Consider the following 20,000-nt stretch of genomic DNA (forward strand, 5'->3'; position numbering starts at 1 on the left):
GAAATTTAAAAAAATGACACAAAATATTGTCCATTATACAACAATGTTAAACTATGCCCATAAGTGGGTACGGATGTCAGACCTGCGTATTTGTACACGTCAATGCTTTGTTAACCTACAATGCAGCACAAATCCCTTTCGACATGGTATTCTAGTATTCTACTATAATACAATGTCGAATGCCTGGCAGGTCTGTATCACTGTGTACATAGACACACTTTAGTTGTAGTTAATATCTATTGAATTACCACCTTGAGTGGTGATAAGCCAAATAACACATCTGGAATACAACATTTGTATACAAAGTTGTTTGAGTACAGAATTATTGAGCAAAATCGTTGATTTCTTTTTTCTTGTAACCGTTGTTAAAAAAATATCAAGCTTATTATGTATATATTTCGTTTTTTCTAAAAAGATTTTAACTAAAGTTAGGATGAGACACATTTCTAATATTGATGTTATCCATAGACCTCTACCCAGATCAAAATAACAACCCCAACACACCCCTGACAACATTACTCCTTGTTCTGAGTTTAAGAACATATGCAAGTTATTGTTCTTAGGCCGAACTGGGCTTTAATGTTCTGTATCATTCTAATTCACCCAGTTTCAACCCGTAGACATTTTAAATCCTAGCCCTTAGACATTCTAACTTCTCTTCAGTGCAAAAGTGGATACCAAATACTTAATGGTATTAGCTAACGAACGAAGTACTGAAAATATTGAGGACTTGGTGAAAGTGTCCTTTATTAATGTTTAATATATTGACATCGTATGTGGAGATTAGATTAAATGCAAAGTTGTGCTTTCAGCTTTGGAATTCATTTGCGTGTTGTAAAGCCACCGATTTCCATTCTGTCTATACAATTAACTCGCTTAATGACAATTTGATAACGCATTGAATTCTCCATGAATTAAATCTATCATTATGTTATACAGCTAGTCTAGTCAAGACGGTAGAACTAATTAACACAATTTTCTGAAGTTAAAGGACAGGAATCGACATCGTTCAAATAAATGAAAAATGTTGGCTAAATTCAAGCCATTATTGATGGCACTCATTGAATTATCAAGACTATAATATTTTTTGTTTAAAACTGCTTTTTAAGCAATACAAAACTTTAATGTCTTTTGCGCTGCTTATACTATTATGACTAATATAATATTTTTGACAAATTTAATAATAGTCATTTAAAACAAATAGGTACTGAGTACTAACCCACTTTCATAGATTGAAAAAAATGTAATAAAGGCAAAAGACACGCACACACACACACACACACACACACACACACACACACACACACTAAGAGAGAGAGAGAGAGAGAGAGAGAGAGAGAGAGAAAGAGAGAGAGAGAGAGAGAAAGAGAGAGAGAGAGAGAGAGAGAGAGAGAGAGAGATATCATACAAATAAACAAACAAAAGAAGAAAAAAAAAACAACAAAAAAAGAAAAAAAAAAACCAACAACAACACCCCCCCCCCCCCTCCAAAAAACAGAAATCCAAAACAAAGAATTATTGCTTTTTTTTCGAAAACCGTCGAAACCCGCCGAAACCCGACAATATCCGGCAAAGTTATAGAAAGTAGACAATTGTGGGGAGTGATCCTGAGACTCAGGGAAGTGTACACCAGTCGGGAGTGAACCTAACACTATGGTTATTGGCGGGTTTCTTAAAAAAAGCAATCATTGCTTTTTTACGAAACCCGCCGAACCCGCCGAAACCCAGTCTCAGGTTCACTCCCCAATGGTGTACACTTCCGTGAGTCTCAGGTTCACTCCCCACTGCTACCTACTTCCCATAACTTTGTCGGGTTTTGTCGGGTTTCGGCAGGTTTCGGCGGGTTTCGGCGGGTTTCGTAAAAAGACACCGCCGGTATTATATCATGTAATTACGTGGATTTGAATCTAACTCAGTAAAAACAAAAACGGAATATTGCCCAGCTTTAGTGTGAAGTAGGAATAGTGCAAGCAACACTATGTGTCCTTACGTGCGCCAATGTCGGTTGATGATATTCGACCTGAAGGACGATTAGGGCTACTCCAAAATGTAAGACGTTTTTCCAAAGAAACTCTGCTTGTTGTTTGAAATGTTCTACTTTTCAGTTACATTGGGGTCTTAAAACCTTATTTTCTTCAGGATATGGCTGTTCTGAATGGGTCATTACTCGATCTGTAGTATTAATGTTTAAAGGATTATTGTCAAATATTGTTAGTTTTACTTATTATTTTATACGCTTGTGATTGGCATCCAAAAAATCAAATTTTATTCTTTGATTAGTATTGAATAAAGCGAGATACGCAAGACATTCTTTGAAAAAGGAATATTAATACTCACATATAAATCAAATCAAGGGCAATAGCTCACACAAATTGAAAGGAATATAGTCAAAGCTGTGTCTGTTTTCTTTTCCCTTTTTTAAAATGTTTAATATTATCAAAAGTATAGAAGTAAGTAAATGTTAAATGTAGCTGTCCTTGAACTTGAGTGACCTCTGGATGACCTTCAAGTGGTCGAATTGAAATTCTAATCTGCCAACTTTATTTTTCAAGGATATCAATTTTACCAACTTTGAAGAAAAATAAACTTCCATACTAAGGCGAAACAACTCGAGTCTATGCACGATGCCGTGATTCTACTATAATGGGCGATAACTCAATCAAATAATGTATGATTTGCTTGCAACTTTATAGCCTACGCTTGTTGCTGACATCCAAAAGAGTAACCTTTATTATTCGAGTAGTATAAAATAAAGTGCGGTTCGCATGCTCTTTTAAAAAGTGGAATATTTTTATTCATTTAAAAATCAATTCAAGGGCAATAACTCGCACAAATAGAAGCGCATACTAACAAAAGTGTACATGTGATTTATTTAACATATAATAAAGTTTTTATGTTCTGAAAGATGTTATAAAATATCGATAATTTACGAGTAATTAATTGTTAAATATAGTTGACCTCATTTGAACTTTAGTGATCTCTGGTTGACCTTCAAGTGGTCAATTGGAATTCCAATCGACCAAATCTTCTTCAATGATACCAATCTTACCAACTATGAAGAAATATAAACTTTTACACGAATGTGAAACAATTCGATTTTTTTTCACTAGGCGGTTACTCTACTACATAAAGATCAGAACAAGTGTGTATGAAAGGTGCAAGACAAAGAAAGAAAAAAAAAATACAAGAAAAAAAACCATCCCAAAAAATCAGTCGACCTCGACTGGGGATCGAACCTCAGACCTTCTGAATACCGAAGGTCTTGAGATTCAATCCTCCGTCGAGGTCGACTGATTTTTGTTGGATGGCCTTTTTCTTGTATTTTTCTTTCGTGCTTAGTCTGGCTCATTTCACTTATTCAGATCTTAATCTTGCACCGGTGCCAGCTCCTTAATTTCTTAATTTGATATTCTCTGCTTCATACCTTGTTAAGTTATTAAACAAACAAACAGAGCGGAGTTCTATGTACGCATGTGTATATTGATGTTTTGTTTACACTTTGAATTAAACTGAAATCTACTTCTGATCTCGTCTTACGTTAAAATTTTATTTACGTTTGTGCTATTGTTTATATCTACCGACAATATGTAACAATGATTTTTATAGAAAATTGCACTGGGAAATTGAAATACTATTGAAATATTATTTTTGACCAGTTTTGAATCATTTCAGACCCGTGAGAGATCCTTCCTAAGGCGATCCACTACTTGCTCCAAAAATCCAACAAGGCCAAAAACTCTTTATTTAAATCTTGATGAAGCACAAACATAGACTGATAGAGTAAACGGATATCATTTCTTATTTCAGATGCAAGAGTAAAGTGTCTGGTATTCTGTCTGGAGAAAGTGATCCTTTTTCTGTCAGTGTAGTGGATCCGGGTAAGTTAACATATCATAATTATTTTCTCTTCTTATATCCATTCACCTAACACTCCTTTAGCACAACAAGGGCTGTTTTTCTGGCAGTTCCTTCACTAATTAAACCGTCCATTAAATGGTCAAACAATGTAATATCCATAGAACCCTTTTCAGGAGAGATCCGTGAGATGTTGCCGAATCGTTCACAACAATCTCAAATCAATCACAATTCAACCAGAAATACTCTTTCAAGAAATTCAGCAGAGTAAAAATGTTTTGGAGTTCCTGTGGAGCAAAGTTTATATCTGTTATAGAACCGCAAAACTCAGAAACTGTCACTGTACAGTTTGAATCACAGTTGGCTTAATGGATTCTTGATAAATTCACGTGTCCAATTAATTTGCCGCAAGTAAGAGCTCATAATATGTACTTTGAACAATCTATACGTTAGAGCCATAGAATTTCAAGAAAACAATGGTTATGATCATTGAAAACCGTTAAAGGGTCAGACATTGCTTTGAATGCTATCTTGCCCAAGGTGTCTTTCTAAAGTTAAAATGCCGATAAAACTTTTAATTCATTACACTCAACTTGCTTAGGAAATAAAATGCTTTCGACCCAGCAACAAGTAAGGGTCAGCTTGCCTGTTAAATTGGAATTAAAAAATAATGAGGATATATTTTATTCAGACTGGTCAGGAACTGTTCTTTTCAAGAACCAACTTATCGGAGGACTCAGGATCCTTCAGGTATTTCTTAAAGTTACTGTTTCTTTATAACATCATTTACTTTAGTGGTTGAAGACAATAATTATTGCATTAAAACAGCCAATTTATGGGAATTATGAGAATGACTTTCACATTACGATATATACTCATCATTCATTAGTAATATCTTTTATAAACTTCCTACACAGCTATGTTTTTACACTTTTCGCACGTTACTAGAAAACTAATCTCGATGACTCAAAAGGTTAACAGTAATAGAAGGGAGAATGAGGCTAAAACCGTGAACATTCGGGTTGAAAGCATGAAAATTTGCGTACAGGTTGCCAAGCCTCATAAAAAAACCCATCTGATATATATAAACACTCTGGCAATAAATCATAACGTTTCGGTTTAAGGCCTTAGAGTTTCCCCTGTTTATTAAACAAGGGAAATAACTGAGTAAATACATATATTTTCTTCATATTCATTGTATTAGGGGAAATTGGGCTGAAACCGTGTACATTGGGATTGAAATCATGTAAATTGGCATACGGATAGCGAAGACCCATGTAAATGACACTTGCTATAGAACCACTCTCGCAATTTATCATAACAATACATTTTTAGCACTTTTATTTTTCCCTATATACCATTACTTATCTAAGAAAAATAACCACGGGAATATAATGTGCGTTCAATAATCAAACTATGTTGTTGACCATTTACAGTAGCTAACAAATGGCTTCGGGTGGGAACGGTACAGACAACAGATGTTTCGGGTACAAACCCTTCGTCAGCAAAGGGAACATTGAAAACATAAAAAAAAATATAGTAAGAATTGTAGCGTGTGTATTTCTGGGTGGTTGAAGCAAGAATGAGAGGTTGACGTGGTGTTATCTAGTTGACATACTAAAAACTTGTCCCCTGCGAGTTCTTTTTTTGCCATTGTAATTGTATCTGAAAACATGCAAACACATTCCTTTTTTAGTCATATGTGATATTTGTCAAGACAGCAAGGTGTTCTACGTACCCAGAAAGAGGATGTCACGAACAGATGGACCAAATTCTGCAAAGGGCTGTATAACATCGATTTGAGCCCCGACCCATTAGTCTTGACAGAGAACAGAAACACACAAAAACCAGACACACCAGGAATAATGGAACACGAGGTTAAGGCAGCAATTTAGGGTTTAAGGTCCAACAAAAACCCGGGAAAGATAACATTCCAGCAGAACTTTAAAAAATGGCGGAGAGGAGACAGTGGGGGCAATGACAATTCTATGCCAAAAGATAATGAACGAGACAAGGTGGCCAAAAGACTGGACACAATTCCTGATTATGCCTCACCCAAAAAAGGAGATTTGAAAAGTGCGGTAACTACAGGACCATAATTAAACAGCAGAAATGATGGACATGCAGAAATTTCAATCGATAATGAAAAACTCGAGTAAGTGTCAACATTTAAATATTTGGGTGTTCTGCTAGCCAAGGACGGTACCAGTACAACTGAGATTAATACAAAAATAGGAATGTCAACAGCAACACTAACGAGACTGACAGAAATATGGAAAAGTCCAATAAATTTCGAAATAAAAATTAAACTGTACAAACCACTGTTACTTTCCATCTTACTATACGGCTGCGAGTCATGGACATGAACTGTGGAATGAGAACGCAGAATCTCTGCTTTTGAGATGAAAAGTTATCGAAAACTCCTACGGGTGTCGTATACAGAACAAAGAACCAATAAAGACGTACTGGAAGAGGTACAAGATCGTGCGGGACGACAGGAACCCCTCATCACCACAGTTAGAAGGAGGATACTGTGATGGTTTGGCTACAGTGTGAGGCATGAAATTTGTGCAGAACGGTGATGGAGGGCACCCCTGAAGGAGGAAGAAGAAGAGAAAGACAAAGGAGAGTTTGAATGGACAATATCAAGGAATGGACAGGAATGAAGATGGAAGAACCCTTGGGGAAAATGCCAACAATAGAGAAGAATGGCAGAATGTGGTGAGAGCTGCACCCCCCCTGTAAGTGTAGTTGATTGTACTTGCTAAATCAGTTAGTACACAAAAATATTTTATTATAGTATTTTTTGCACGATAGAAGTACCTCAAAGCTATCGAAATTGAATAAGATTGACGATTAAATAATTTTGATCGTTCGTGAATCGAAAGTTTAGTGAAAGAAATAGACAGTTTGACGCTAAAAATAGTCACCAATGGGAATCCAAGGATGTCGTAACTCAGATTGGCTGTATAAATGATCATTATTACATACCTTTGACACAGCTTCTGTTCTAGACTTTTAGTATGTCATTCAGGTACCTACACACACACACACACACACACACACACACACACATATATATATATATATATATATATATATATATATATATATATAATTTAAAATTAAGACATGAAACTTTGCAATTTATCAGAGTGATAATTATAGCTATTATTGTTTAACATAGGGCCATTAACGGTAATATCATTTTAGTAACATGAGGTAGATTAATGCGCCTGCCACGTAAGACTTTTTTGTGTTTGTACCAGAACTGTTGTGGGTTTCTGTTATTTTCCCTTCACCCATTTATTCTTTGCGCCTTGAAGACATAAGTCTTGGACCTTTTCCATCTACAGTTCTGGCCCTTTGGAATCCATCCCAAGACCATGCAGAATCATTCTTAACCCCATCTCCCAAAGAGATACCTAACCCAATTTGACCCTTTCCTTCACATCACCGCACTAATTTTCTCTGTCTCTGTCAATTGCACAAGCCTCTCATTCCTTGCATGTTGTCATTTTTATTCTCATTATCCTGAAATTTTTCATAGAGATCTCTCGAATTGTTGCCATGGTTTTATATTTACCTGATCTTTACACATTGAACCATAGTTTATCTGTGAAATTTTAGTGGATTGTTTGCACATCTTCCCCCTTATAATGTCAAGGTTTTAGAATCACATTCCAATAGCATATCTTAATTTTGATAAATCAATTTCTATTTTTTTGTTTGTGACCGTTTTAACGTCACCATAGGCCAGATTCAGTTTATTAAATTTTAAATCCTTGCCATGGTTTTATTCAATAAACGTGATGATAAGCTGGTTTGCGAATATTTCCATAACAACAATGAGCCCATAGCAATTTGGGTTATAAGAACTGCATAAAAGTATATAAATATATATATATATATATATATATATATATTATATATATATATATATATATATATATATATATATACATCTATTTTTTTTCTTTTGGAGGATGCACTGTAGTTCAATCAATATACATATTCTTTAAAAAATAAATTTGTTTGGGGATCAACATGATTCCGTTCAGCCAATGTTAAATTTTATCATCAAGCAAACAAGTACTGGCAAATTAATTATAAAACTATTTTTCACAGCTTGAGATACGATTAACTTGCAAGCCTTTCTTAAATTAGGCTTAATTTATTGCTCCGTTGATTCAAATGGTTATTTAGAATATCTGCTATGGCGTGATCATGAGTCCTTTTGATTTGCCATGATTTGGCCGCCCGTTATGCTCGACCTCAGTTGGCCCCGGAATTTGCAATTTGGCCGGCCACTAAACACTTAACTAGTTAACTCCTTCATTTTGACAGAAAACGAACTATTTTGTAAGTTTTGAACTATAAAAAAATGTAATGATTATTATTTAAAATCATATTTAATTTTAATTTTAAAAATATATATTTATATCTTTTTGTCAATTTAATTAATTAATTAATTAATTAATAATAATAATAATAATAATAATAATAATAATAATAATAATAATAATAATAATAATAATAATAATAATAATAATAATAATAATTATAATAATACATGACATTTATAACGCGCATTTTCATCACTGGGTGATGCTCAATGCCCGAAACAATAATACAGTGACATTATTATACAAATGAAACATTATACAAACTACATCAACATAATATTATCATTATACAACAATGTAATAACTAAACATAAAGTCATTAATACAAGATATGTTATAATACATCCACATGCTATGTCAAATACGGAAATAATATAAAATAATGATATAATAACATAAACTAAATTAACATTCATATTGGGGTCAAATTACAAAGATGCATTAATCAAGATGTGTTTTAACAAAGAGATGGTGTTTTAACTTTGATTTAAATATTGATAAGGACTGCGCTTCTCTTATTCTTTTAGGAATTGAGTTCCAGATGGAAGGTCCGACGTGACTGAACGATCTGCCGCCGTAAAATTTATATTTATATTTATTTGTAACAATTAATTTTGTAGAATCTAGTGCAGAACGTAGACTCCTCGTTGGCTTATACGTTTCTAAAAATTCAGTAATATACAATGGTGCTTGATCATTAAGGCACTTATAGCACAATACTGCTAGTTTGAATTCGATTCTCACTTTAACTGGTAACCAATGCAGCTCATACAAAAGTGGCAACGAGTAGGATGTTATCTTCTTTCTTAAAATCAATTTAGCAGCCGCATATTTAAAAAATAAATTCAAAATTTTGACATTGTCTTCATACTTTATTATTTATTTATGATATAAAGTTTTCTTTAAAAATCAACTTTTAAAGCTCTTTATAAACAGCGTCTGGCTTTTTAAAAAATAGATAAACGCGTACGTCTACTCGCTTGAGCATGATGAAAATGACCGTCATTTGACGTTGCGAAAGGCCATCTGGTGGGCCACCTGTTGATGTATTCGTTTGTCCTAAAATAATTAATTTGAAAAAGTCCCCGCCAGCTGGATATTCCGCACCAACACACAAAACCATGCATAACATTAAAACGTTTATAGTCTGATTAATACAATTTAGTGAGATCTTCTCATTAAAATGGCTGGCGAAAAACTAGAATGAAGAGCTGACGTCAATTTCGTTCTATCTATTGCCTAATTCATTTGCGCGCACCTACTTACTTACTTATCCGAACCAGCGACCGCCTGACCACTAGCCCTTCGGTTTTGTGTCATGACGTAGAAGTTAGACGTCGTTTGTAGATGTTCCAGGTGATTAAACAGTGTGTCACTGATGACTGGATTTGGTGGGAGGAATTTGCATCTCAGGTCTTCAAGAGAGGTCTTCAAGCAAGTGGTGTGTTACTGTTTCATTGGGGTGTTGACATAAGGGGCAGGAAGGGAACGTGTCTTTTGTGATTCTGCTTCAATGGGTGTTCAGCACTATGTGTTGTGTTTTAGTTGAAAGATGATGTTTTGCTTGTGTCTTCTGGGCTTATTTAGGCTATCTGTCTTTACAGGAGTGGTCATATATGACATACAACTACCTGTGGTGCTCATTGACCAACTGTTCATCCATTCCTCTCTCTTGTTTGTTTTGATTATTTGTATCGCTGTGTCTAAGGATACTGGAATCGATGGTTCTAAAAGCGTTGATCCGAGTCTGGATAGTTTGTCTGCCTTATCATTTCCTGGCATATTTGCATGTCCCGGTATCCATTGGAGAGGTAAGTCTAATCTGTGTGTTGTAAGGAATTCATCTAGTTGAGATCTTAAGCTATTGGAGGTTGAGGAGAGTTTATTTTGGAGAACTGATTTGGAATATTTGAAGAAGACAGTGTGAGAAAGTTTTGAAAGGTTTAGCTGGAAAACAGAGGAGAGGTGTTGCAGGAATTGTAGATTATATCACAGGTTTGATCTGGGTATTCTACTACAAACCCATACCCAGCATTTTTACTTCCTTTGTGGGCAGATCTATCTGTGTAAACATGTATACAGTTGTCTTGGTCTTCTTGTATTGCCTTCATTGCTATTGTTTGTATATCTGATTTGTTTTTTTATTTCTCGTTGTTTCCTCTATGAGGTTCGTCTTTTTTCTTGGATATTTTAGTGTATGGAGGATTTTGACTGATAGAGGTGTTAGCAATGTGTAGCAAGGATGTTTGTTTTAATCTTGTTCTTGGTCTCTCTTTCTCTGCCAGAATTTTCTTTGGAGGGTTTTCATCTTTTCGTTGGTATCTTCCAACAATTTCTAGCACTGCTGATTCTCTCCGCAGTCTAAGTGGTTTCACATCTGTGTGTATTTCACATGCTGCTGTTGGTGTCGATCTCAAGGCACTGGAGATGAAGCGAAGTGCTTTATTTTGTACTCTGTCCATGGTTTTATTTGTATTTTTACTACCTACATTTTGGAGAGCTAAATTGTAGCACATAGCCTAAATAAAGTTCTTGAAGCGTCTTTTTGTCCGCTTCCCAATTAGTACTGGCTAGTCGTTTTAGTAAACGGAGTCTCTTTGTGGTTTTGATTGTTACACTCTGAGTGTGTTTGTTCAAAGATCGTTGGCTGCCTAATTGTATGCCTAGATATGTGGGGTTATCTTCTTTCTCGAGTCAATGGCCTTGGATAGAGAGTGTTATTTCTTTCTTGGAAACAGGATGGCTCTTAGTAAATATAGAGTAGACGGTTTTGTTGCAATTCACTTTTAGCTTCCATTTACCACAGAAGGTGATTATGCTTTCTGTAGGTGTGTCGTAGTGTACCCCATAACTAAATACCATCAGCATATAGGGCTTTTTCTCTCTGTAAAACTTCTGGTAGATCATTGATCAAAATAAGAAAGAATGTATAGCTGAGACAGGATCGTTGTTGGAGACCTTCCTCTAATACTTCTCTGTTCGACAGTCCATTAATAATTTTTGTTTGGATTGTTCTGTTTCATAGAAATTGTTTAATCTAGAAATAGAGTTTTCCATCAATTCCGTAGTCCATCATTAAAATTTTTTAAATATAATATAACAACCCTTTCATCCATACTGTCATAGGTTTGTTGGAGATCAACAAAAACGACGACAGTATGTTTACCATCTTGGAAACCATCTATTACTTTTTGACTTAAAATCTAAACAATTGGTCTTCTGTTCTTTACTATACCCTAAAGCCTGCCTGATATTTGTTTAGTAGGCCACATATCTCCAGCCACCAGTATAACCGGTTGTTTACCATTCTCTCAGCAATCTTTCCAACACTTGAGGTGAGAGACATTGGTCGGTAACTTTTCGTTTCGTCGGGTGGTTTATTTTTCTTTAAGATTGGAATTATAATTGCATTTTCCCATCCTCTTGGTACTAATCCCGTCTCCCATGTAGATTTATAAGTTTGAGAAGTATCTGTTTACCTCCCACGCTAAGATGCAAGGGCATTTCATTGTGTCCAGAGGATTTCCTTAACTTGGGTTTTTTCATGTCTCTTTGAAGATCTGACATAGTAAAGCCCTCTTCAAACATATATTTCTTGAAGTTTAATGTTTTTAATCAATTCCATGTCTTTCTCACTTCTTTTTGCTGACTTGTTTACTGAATCAAAATGTTTGTTGATAGTTATGGCTTTCTTTTGGTCATCTACGATTGTTCCTTCTGTAGTTTTCACGGGCCTTTGGTTTGTTTTTCGGGGTCTCATAGTTAAGATTATTAAGTAAAGCCCTTGATTTTTGCCATTTTGATTGAGGTCAATATTAGCGCAAGTGTCTGCCCATTTCTTTCTTTTAGTGCTGTTAATAGTTGTTTTTTTTTATAATTGCAGATGCTCTGTTGTGCTCGATCTTATTTTTCATGGTTTTGTTTTACTCTAAGTTTTCTCCTGTTTCCTTTCTTGTATTTATTGCTTTTTCAATGTCTTTGCTCCAGGAGGGTTTGTATTTTTGTCGACTACCTCTTGAAATTCTTGCTTTTGTAGCTGCAAGAATGGCTTTGGTGAGGCTTCGTTTAAAGTTGCTACACTTGATTGGTCTGTAATTTTGGGAAGCTGGTCATCTAATGTTAGTGTGATAACATCCCCGTTTGCTTTCAGGAAATTCCATTTGGATTTCTGCTCTTCTATTTTCTACTGTTTTTGAACTGTTATTTTGTTAGAATTGGTTTATGATCACTGCCTATTTCATCAAGGACTTTAATGTGAAAAGAATTCAGAAGATCAGAAGGGATGATGGTTAAATCGGGATGACTGAGGAACATATGAGCTCTGTGAAGCAGGGTGGGGATTGAGTCTGCATTTTGTAAAACGGCGAGGTTGGTTGTGTTGCAAAGCTTTTCTAGTACTTTTCCTGTGTTGGTTAAATTTTTGTATCCCTATAGTGGAGAGTCCCCCGTGCCATTGAAGTCACCAGAAATTTTTGTGTTGTTGTATTGGGGAATGTGTACATTTGTTAGGCTTATAGTACAACGTGGAGGGTTGTAAATATTGTAAATGGTAATTTCCTTATTTAGGAACCACAAGGCGACTTTTTGTACATCACTTGGGCTCTGTGATGGTTTAGAAGTAACATCTCCCGTGATGTCATTTCTTATATAAGTACTAATACCACGGCAGTCATTACATTTGCAGGTATAGTAGGTATACCAGCAATATAATGATTGCTTTTTCTATACAGGGTTTTCTGAAGTAAAGCAATGGGAATTTCCTTTACCTTTAATAATTTCTTCAGCTCCGTTTTTTTCATTCCTGATTCCACAAATCTTAAGTTGTAATATATTCAAATCTTTGTCGATTTTCTTTGTCCCAGTAACTGACTTTTCGCGTTGATCAGCCTGGTTACACACTTTCTGGCGCGGACCTTGTTGGAGGCGACTTTCGAGCTTGTATGATTTCCTTCTGTTTGTCATGGCATGCTTGGGAGTCTCGGGTCTGTCTTCCTACCCTGACCTGTACTCCCTGTCAACTGCATAACATCAGAAGTTGAGCTGCAAATGCATGTTCCTCATATCATTGATTTTTATAGAGTATAGCCAAGTATATTTTTGGGGAGCATCACCACAGGTGCTGAAAACGTCTGCTTTGGCACTGTGCTATAGTGTGGGAGAATACTGTGCCCCTGTTTGGATGAGGAGCCCACGTGTAAATCGCATTGACATCCGATTAAGAAAATCAATGAGAATTATAACAGGATGTCTCAAGTCAACTCCAACTCAGTGGCTCCCTACACTGAGCGGCATTGCACCACCAAGTCTAAGACTACAAGATGCTAATCAAAGGATGCATGCCAGAATTGACGAAGCCACAGACAACACTCCCATAAAATCAATCGCAAAGGGGGAACTTTCAACAACCAGACTTAAATCGAGAAGACCTTTCCACCTAACAAAAATGGTAGACTTCAGTGTGGAGGAAAACTAGAGAGAAATGTGGAACAGGGAAACACCAAAAGGAGGAAACATCATTAAAGATCAAACCAAAAGAGTGCCTGCATTCAATAACGCCAGGAAATACTGGATTTCCTCAAACCGCCTCTTAACTGGACAAGGCAGAACTGCATCAAATATGTGCAGATGGAAACTTGGAAACAGTGATACCTGCCAGAAATGTCAGGCAGCCCCAGAGACCAGCGATCACATCGTCCTCCACTGTCCAGTCACTAAACTTGAAGGTGCCTACGAAACCATTCTTAGGGCGGAGGAAGACTTTAAAAGCTGGGTTGACGAAATACATTTGGAGTTGTAGCCATACGCTACAACTACTACCTTCTTTTTGTCTTTCCCACAGTCTCTTTCGTTATTGGGCGGTCGCCCATTTCCCCCCCCCCCCCCCACCACCTACTGTTTCCTTGTTTGCAGTTATCGATTTCAGTAGTAATTCTTTCTGCTTAAAGGGCCATATTTCATAAACAGAGGATCGTCACGTCCTGGGTCAATTAAGCACAAGGAGAGATTTTGTGGGCTTTGAAGGGGATACCAGACTTTCCCCCTAAGAGGCTCAAATTTTAAGAAAGATACCTGATTACAATCATTTCACAAATAGTCATACAGAATTAATGAGCCACAGGATGACCAGAGAATAGAGGCTTTGAATTACACCACTAAGAATAAGTATAAGCTATATGGGTAGATTAAATAAAGCAAGGATATAAGAAGACACCGCACTACAGAATGAGTATGAGGTGGGTGGGTGAGGAACAGAACATGTACCACTCACCGGTGGGTTCTGTATCTTGCACCTTAAGAGGAAGGGGTTCCACATACTCCCTAACCGGTGATAAAGCCGGGTTCATTGTCGCGCCCATAACAAACTCAGTAGAAACAGGGAACATCACGGGAAGATGGTGTCATGGACACAATAATGCATGTGATGCCATATTATGCTATAATCTCTGCCAGACAGGATTACGCGGCGATCAAAGCATCTGGAAATGGGAGTTGTTGGGTTCGAAATGCACATCTATTTCCTTTCAGCAAGTGGGACGTCCAGCCCAAACCTTGCAGCTCTCTGCGCGCACATACACATTTCATACCTAACCGATTTAGATCGCTGCCACAAAATGGAAGCATAATAAGTAAAAACGACGAGTGCCTGTTGGTTATAGTCTTTATTTCCCAGCAAATATTAGTGGGTTCTCCTCTAGTAATATATAAAATAATAATAATAATAATAATAATAATAATAATAATAATAATAATAATAATAATAATAATAATAATAATAATAATAATAATAATAATAATAATAATAATAATAATAATAATAATAATAATAATAATAATAATAATAATACTTTATTGCATCCCAAAAAGGAAATTTTTTGTACAGACGTGTTATAATTTACACAATATGATAAAAATACAATGGAAATATGATGTATATATATATATATAAAAAAGGAGCAGCTCTATAACCAGAGCTGCGCTTTATAATATGAATAATTTCAACACTGTAAAATAGTTAAAACTGTCACTATAAATTGAAAATTGAAAAGATTGCAAAACAAATAAATTAATAAATTAATATTTATATTTTTAAAAAGTAAAAATGAGAAATAATTATATAAAATGATTATTGCTTGTTGTTATAAAGCCTAATACTGGACGGCAGAAAAGATTTTCGGTGTCTGTCTGTTTTCGTTGAAATAGAGAAAGGGCGACCACTTCTTTCTGACATAATAATTGATGGTCTTAGTGGATGATACTGGTCATTTAATATTTTAGTTATTTTATTTATACAAAATTTCTCGTATAAAAGATCTACATCGTCAACATCATTTATATAGCGTTTAATGGATTTTTTAATATTTGAATTTATTTTGTTCCTTTCCACTGCTAAGCAATTGCCTCCCCAAGCTGTTACACAAAATGACAAAACACTTTCGATTACTGCTCTATAAAATAATGTGCAGAGGGTTTTATCTATTCTAAACTGAGAGAGATTTGATAAAAAATATGTACGTCTGCACATCTTATGCCTAATTATTTTCAAGTGTTCATCCCACTTGAGCCTGTCATCAATCGTTACACCAAGGTATTTGTAGTGAGGAACTCGCTGGACGAATTGGTCCTTTAATTTTAACGGTTCTATCGGTTCCTTCACTCTCCTAAAGTCAATCACTAGCTCCTTTGTCTTGCTTATGTTAAGCTCTAGGTGGTGGGCATCACACCAAGACACAAATCTATCAATTTCTTGCCGATAAGCCACTTCGTTGCCATTTGTTATGAGGCCTTGAAGAGCGATGTCATCTGCAAACTTTATTAAAGGTACACTCAGGTTTTGACTTCTACAGTCATTCGTGTATATTGTGAATAATACAGGGGACAATACACAACCTTGAGAAGCACCAGTATTTGTAGTTATACAGGAAGATTTGTTTTGTCCTAATTGAACATATTGTGCTCTCTCTGTAAGAAATTCGAGCACCCAAGCAATTATATACTTGTTTAAATTCAGACTAGTCAATTTTTGAACAACCAACTGAGGTTGCATTGTATTGAACGCTGAAGAAAAATCTGCAAAAAGCAATCTGCAATAGCTCCTAGCGTGATCTAGATGCCTGTAGATGTTGTTTGTAAACAGCAAAATGGCATCCTCTACGCCTCGTCCTGGTTTGTAAGCAAATTGGTGACTATCACTCAATGGCATAAGTATATATATATATATATATATATATATATATATATATATATATATATATATATATATATATACTAGTGAAAAGTCCGCAATTCCGCGGGAAAGAACTATTTTCATTCGATATTGTACCCACCATCATTTAATGAGGGCAGATTGGTAAACAACGTTGTCTGTGTAACTTGGTACATCCTCTGTTGATTGTTATGCTGGCCCAACATGATGTGTAAGCCGCTATAGCCTCTGACCCGTGACACGGCAACATACAGTTGTCCGTGTGTGAAAACAGGCTGCAAAAATAAACCTGAAGTAGCCGGCGTGAGCAGAGTTGAAAGTCGATCCTGGGATCGAAAACGTACCTTACAGTAGAGTACTTTGGTGATCATGTTTGGTGACGTTTTTATGCACCTCCACTGAAGGTGTACAAAACCGAACCGTTTTTATGCACCTCCGTTGGCGCTGTTGGTTGATTAATGAAAATGTTCCTGCTAGGAGCTCGAAGGAAAAAATAACGATAAGTGTTGAATTATAAGCTTCAATTTAATAGACGAAGACAAACTGTGGACGTTTCTGATTTCCCCTTTATCAACAAAGCACGACGAATAAGACACTAAAGACGAATGAGAGATGTGTAGTGTGAATGACGTAGATTAGGTAAATAGACATAAACAATGTTGGCACAGGAAGTTTTTGAAAACCAACAACAAAAAAAAAAAAAAAACAAAAACAGAAAAAGAAGAGGAAAAAAATCCAAAATAAAATGACAAAGACGCGGTAAACGAATACACTGATGATCATGATAAAATATTATGAAATGATAACAATCGACGTTTATATATTAAATGCACATCGATAACACATTGAATGGTACCAATGTGTCTTTAAAAAATATAATAATAAATAATAATAATAATGATAATAATAATAGTAATAATAATAATAATAATAATAATAATAATAATAATAATAATAATAATAATAATAATAATAATAATAATAATAATAATAATAATAATAATAATATAATAATAATAGTAATAATAGATTAAATTAAAGTTTTAAATATATATCCAGTAGTAACTATAACAACAAAAATGATGTCTATCTCAATAAAGTAAACTTTTTTTTCCAAAAAGGTCCACAATGGGATTGAACCCAATACTTTCAAGTCTGACAGCGCTAAGGAGCCACCTGACTGTTGATAACATTTAATACTTACTTACTCCTCTTCGGGCCTTGAGGCACATAGGGCATCCACCAGACATCTCCACTTTTTGCGATCGGCTGCTTTTGCGGTGGCTGTATTCCAGGACAGCCTGCTTCCTTTAATTCTTTCTCCATGGTCCTTCGCCAGGTTTCTTTGGGTCTTCCCCGCTTTTTCTTCCCATCTGCTGTCCAGTACAAGGCTGTCTTGGGAAGTGACCCTTTTTCCATTCTGGCCACATGACCCAGCCAACGCCATCTTCTTCTTTTTATTTGGCTTTCAATGCTAGTGCAGTCAGCTTTCTTTAATAGATCCACTGTTCTTATTTTTGTAGGCCAAAATAAATTAAAAATTCTTTTTAAACACTTGTTCTGAAAGGCTTCTAGTTTCTGTATTAAGGAGAATGTCATTTTCCAGCTTTCACTTCCATAAAGCAGTACACTTAAAACATTGCTCTTGTATATTTTCAGCTTTGTCTTTCTCATTATTTGCTTTGATTTCCAAAAGTTTTTCAGCATGCCGGAAGCCTGGTTTGCCTTTTGAATTCTGTGCTTGATATCGTGTTCTGCATTTCCGTCGTCTGTTATTTTGGATCCGAGGTAGGAGAACTCTGTTACCTCTTCAATTATATGTTCATCTATCCTAATTTCACTGCCATGTTTTGGATTCACCCTAATGTACACAGTCTTATCGAAATTTATTTTCAGTCCAATTTTCGAGGCGTTCTTGTGTAGTACGTTTAGTTTCTCTGAGGCGTCTCTGTGTGTACTGGAAACTAACGCGATATCATCTGCGTAGTCTATATCTTCCAGAAAGGATGTCAAGTGTCCAGCGAATGCCTCTCTTCTTACCATCAATTGTATTTTTCATGAGCCAGTCTAGAGCCAGGATAAATAGAAACGGGGAGAGTATGAAGCCTTGTTTTACACCAATTGTTACATTAAAGCTGTCTGTTAAATTGTTACCACAGATCACTTGGCATTGGTAGTTGCTGTACATTGCTTTTATTAAGTTGACTATCTTCATCGGTATACCATAATGGCGGAGTATTTTCCGCAGGGACTCTCTGTGTAAGCTGTCAAAAATCGACAAAAATGGTGTAGAGGTGGCTGTTCCATTCAATGCTTTGCTCCAGGATTTGTCTCAGGGTAAATATGTGGTCACTACATGACTTCCATTTTCTGAACCCTGCCTGCTCTTTTCTAAGAATGTTTTCAATGTGAGGTGAGATTCTTTTCAGAAGGATTCTATTAAAAATTTTGCTCGTTACGGACAGGAGTGTGATTCCACGCCAGTTAGCACAATTTCCCAGGTCTCCTTTCTTGGCTTTTTTATGGATGATTCCTTTCTGCCAATCCTCTGGTATTTCTTCCTTTTCCCAAATGTTGGCGAACAATTTACTGAGAATTTTGGACATTTCTTGCGAGTTCGCTATAAGCATTTCCGCACTGATTTTGTCAATACCTGGGGCCTTTCCATTTTTTGTTGTTGTATTGCCTCGTCACAGTGATCGGACCAAAATTAACCTCTACGTCCATTTCTGCTTCTGGGATATCTGTGTAAGAAGATGGGTCTGGTTTGTTCAGAAGGTTTGCGAAATATTCTCTCCATCTTTCAATTTTCTCCTTTTCGTCTGTGATGACACTACTATCTTGGGATTTTAATGGTTTCTCTTGACCATAACTTCTGTTTCCTGAGAGCTTTTTTGTGATTTTGTATAGCGTTTGTGTGTCTTGTCTTACAGCTGCATTTTCTGCTTCAGTTGCTTAATTTTCTGCAAAATCTCTTTTGTCTTTCCTTGTGGATTTTTTCACTTCTTTATCCTTCAATGAGTATTCACTGGATAGCCTTTCTTTCAGTCGGGGGGGGGGGGGGGTTTAGCGTGCAAGAGATTTAGTTTGATTGATTTTCTTTGGTTAATGAGCTCCCATGACCTTGCTGATATCAAATTCTCTGTATTGGATTTATTGTGTCCTAAGTGTTCAGTGGCACTTTCCTGCATGACGTGGTTGAAATCTTGTATTGTCATGTTTGTAGTAATATCTTGTATTGCACTGAATTTGTTTCTTACTGAGATATTGAAATTGTTTTGGATATCTGGGATTTTCAATTTATCTGTGTTGAAACGTTTCTCCTTCTGTTTTGCTATTTTTGTTTTCATCAATTTAGTAGAGATTTTTGCTGTGACAAGATGGTGGTCACTTCCAATGTCTGCCAATCGTCTGACTCTGACATCGTTTAAGCTGCTCTTACATTTTCTGTTGATAATTATATGGTCTATCTGACTTTCTGTTTTCCCGTCTGGTGATTTCCAGGTCAATTTGTGTATGTTTTTTGTGTGGGAAGA

General features: G+C 35.8%; 1 protein-coding gene across 1 annotated transcript in view; it reads left to right on the plus strand.

Annotated features, from left to right (window-relative positions):
* LOC144978413 (uncharacterized) overlaps positions 1-20,000 on the plus strand; it is a 119,617-nt gene that overhangs the window by 35,552 nt on the left and 64,065 nt on the right. The window contains exon 4 of the mRNA XM_078924429.1: positions 3,808-3,878. Within this exon, the coding sequence (XP_078780555.1) occupies positions 3,808-3,878 (71 nt within the window). The remainder of the gene's footprint in view (positions 1-3,807; positions 3,879-20,000) is intronic.

Source organism: Berghia stephanieae, chromosome 8, assembly GCF_034508935.2.
Source record: "Berghia stephanieae isolate SIO BIC M18660-M18661 chromosome 8, UCSD_Bste_1.3, whole genome shotgun sequence".
In the NCBI taxonomy this organism is placed as follows: domain Eukaryota; kingdom Metazoa; phylum Mollusca; class Gastropoda; order Nudibranchia; family Aeolidiidae; genus Berghia; species Berghia stephanieae.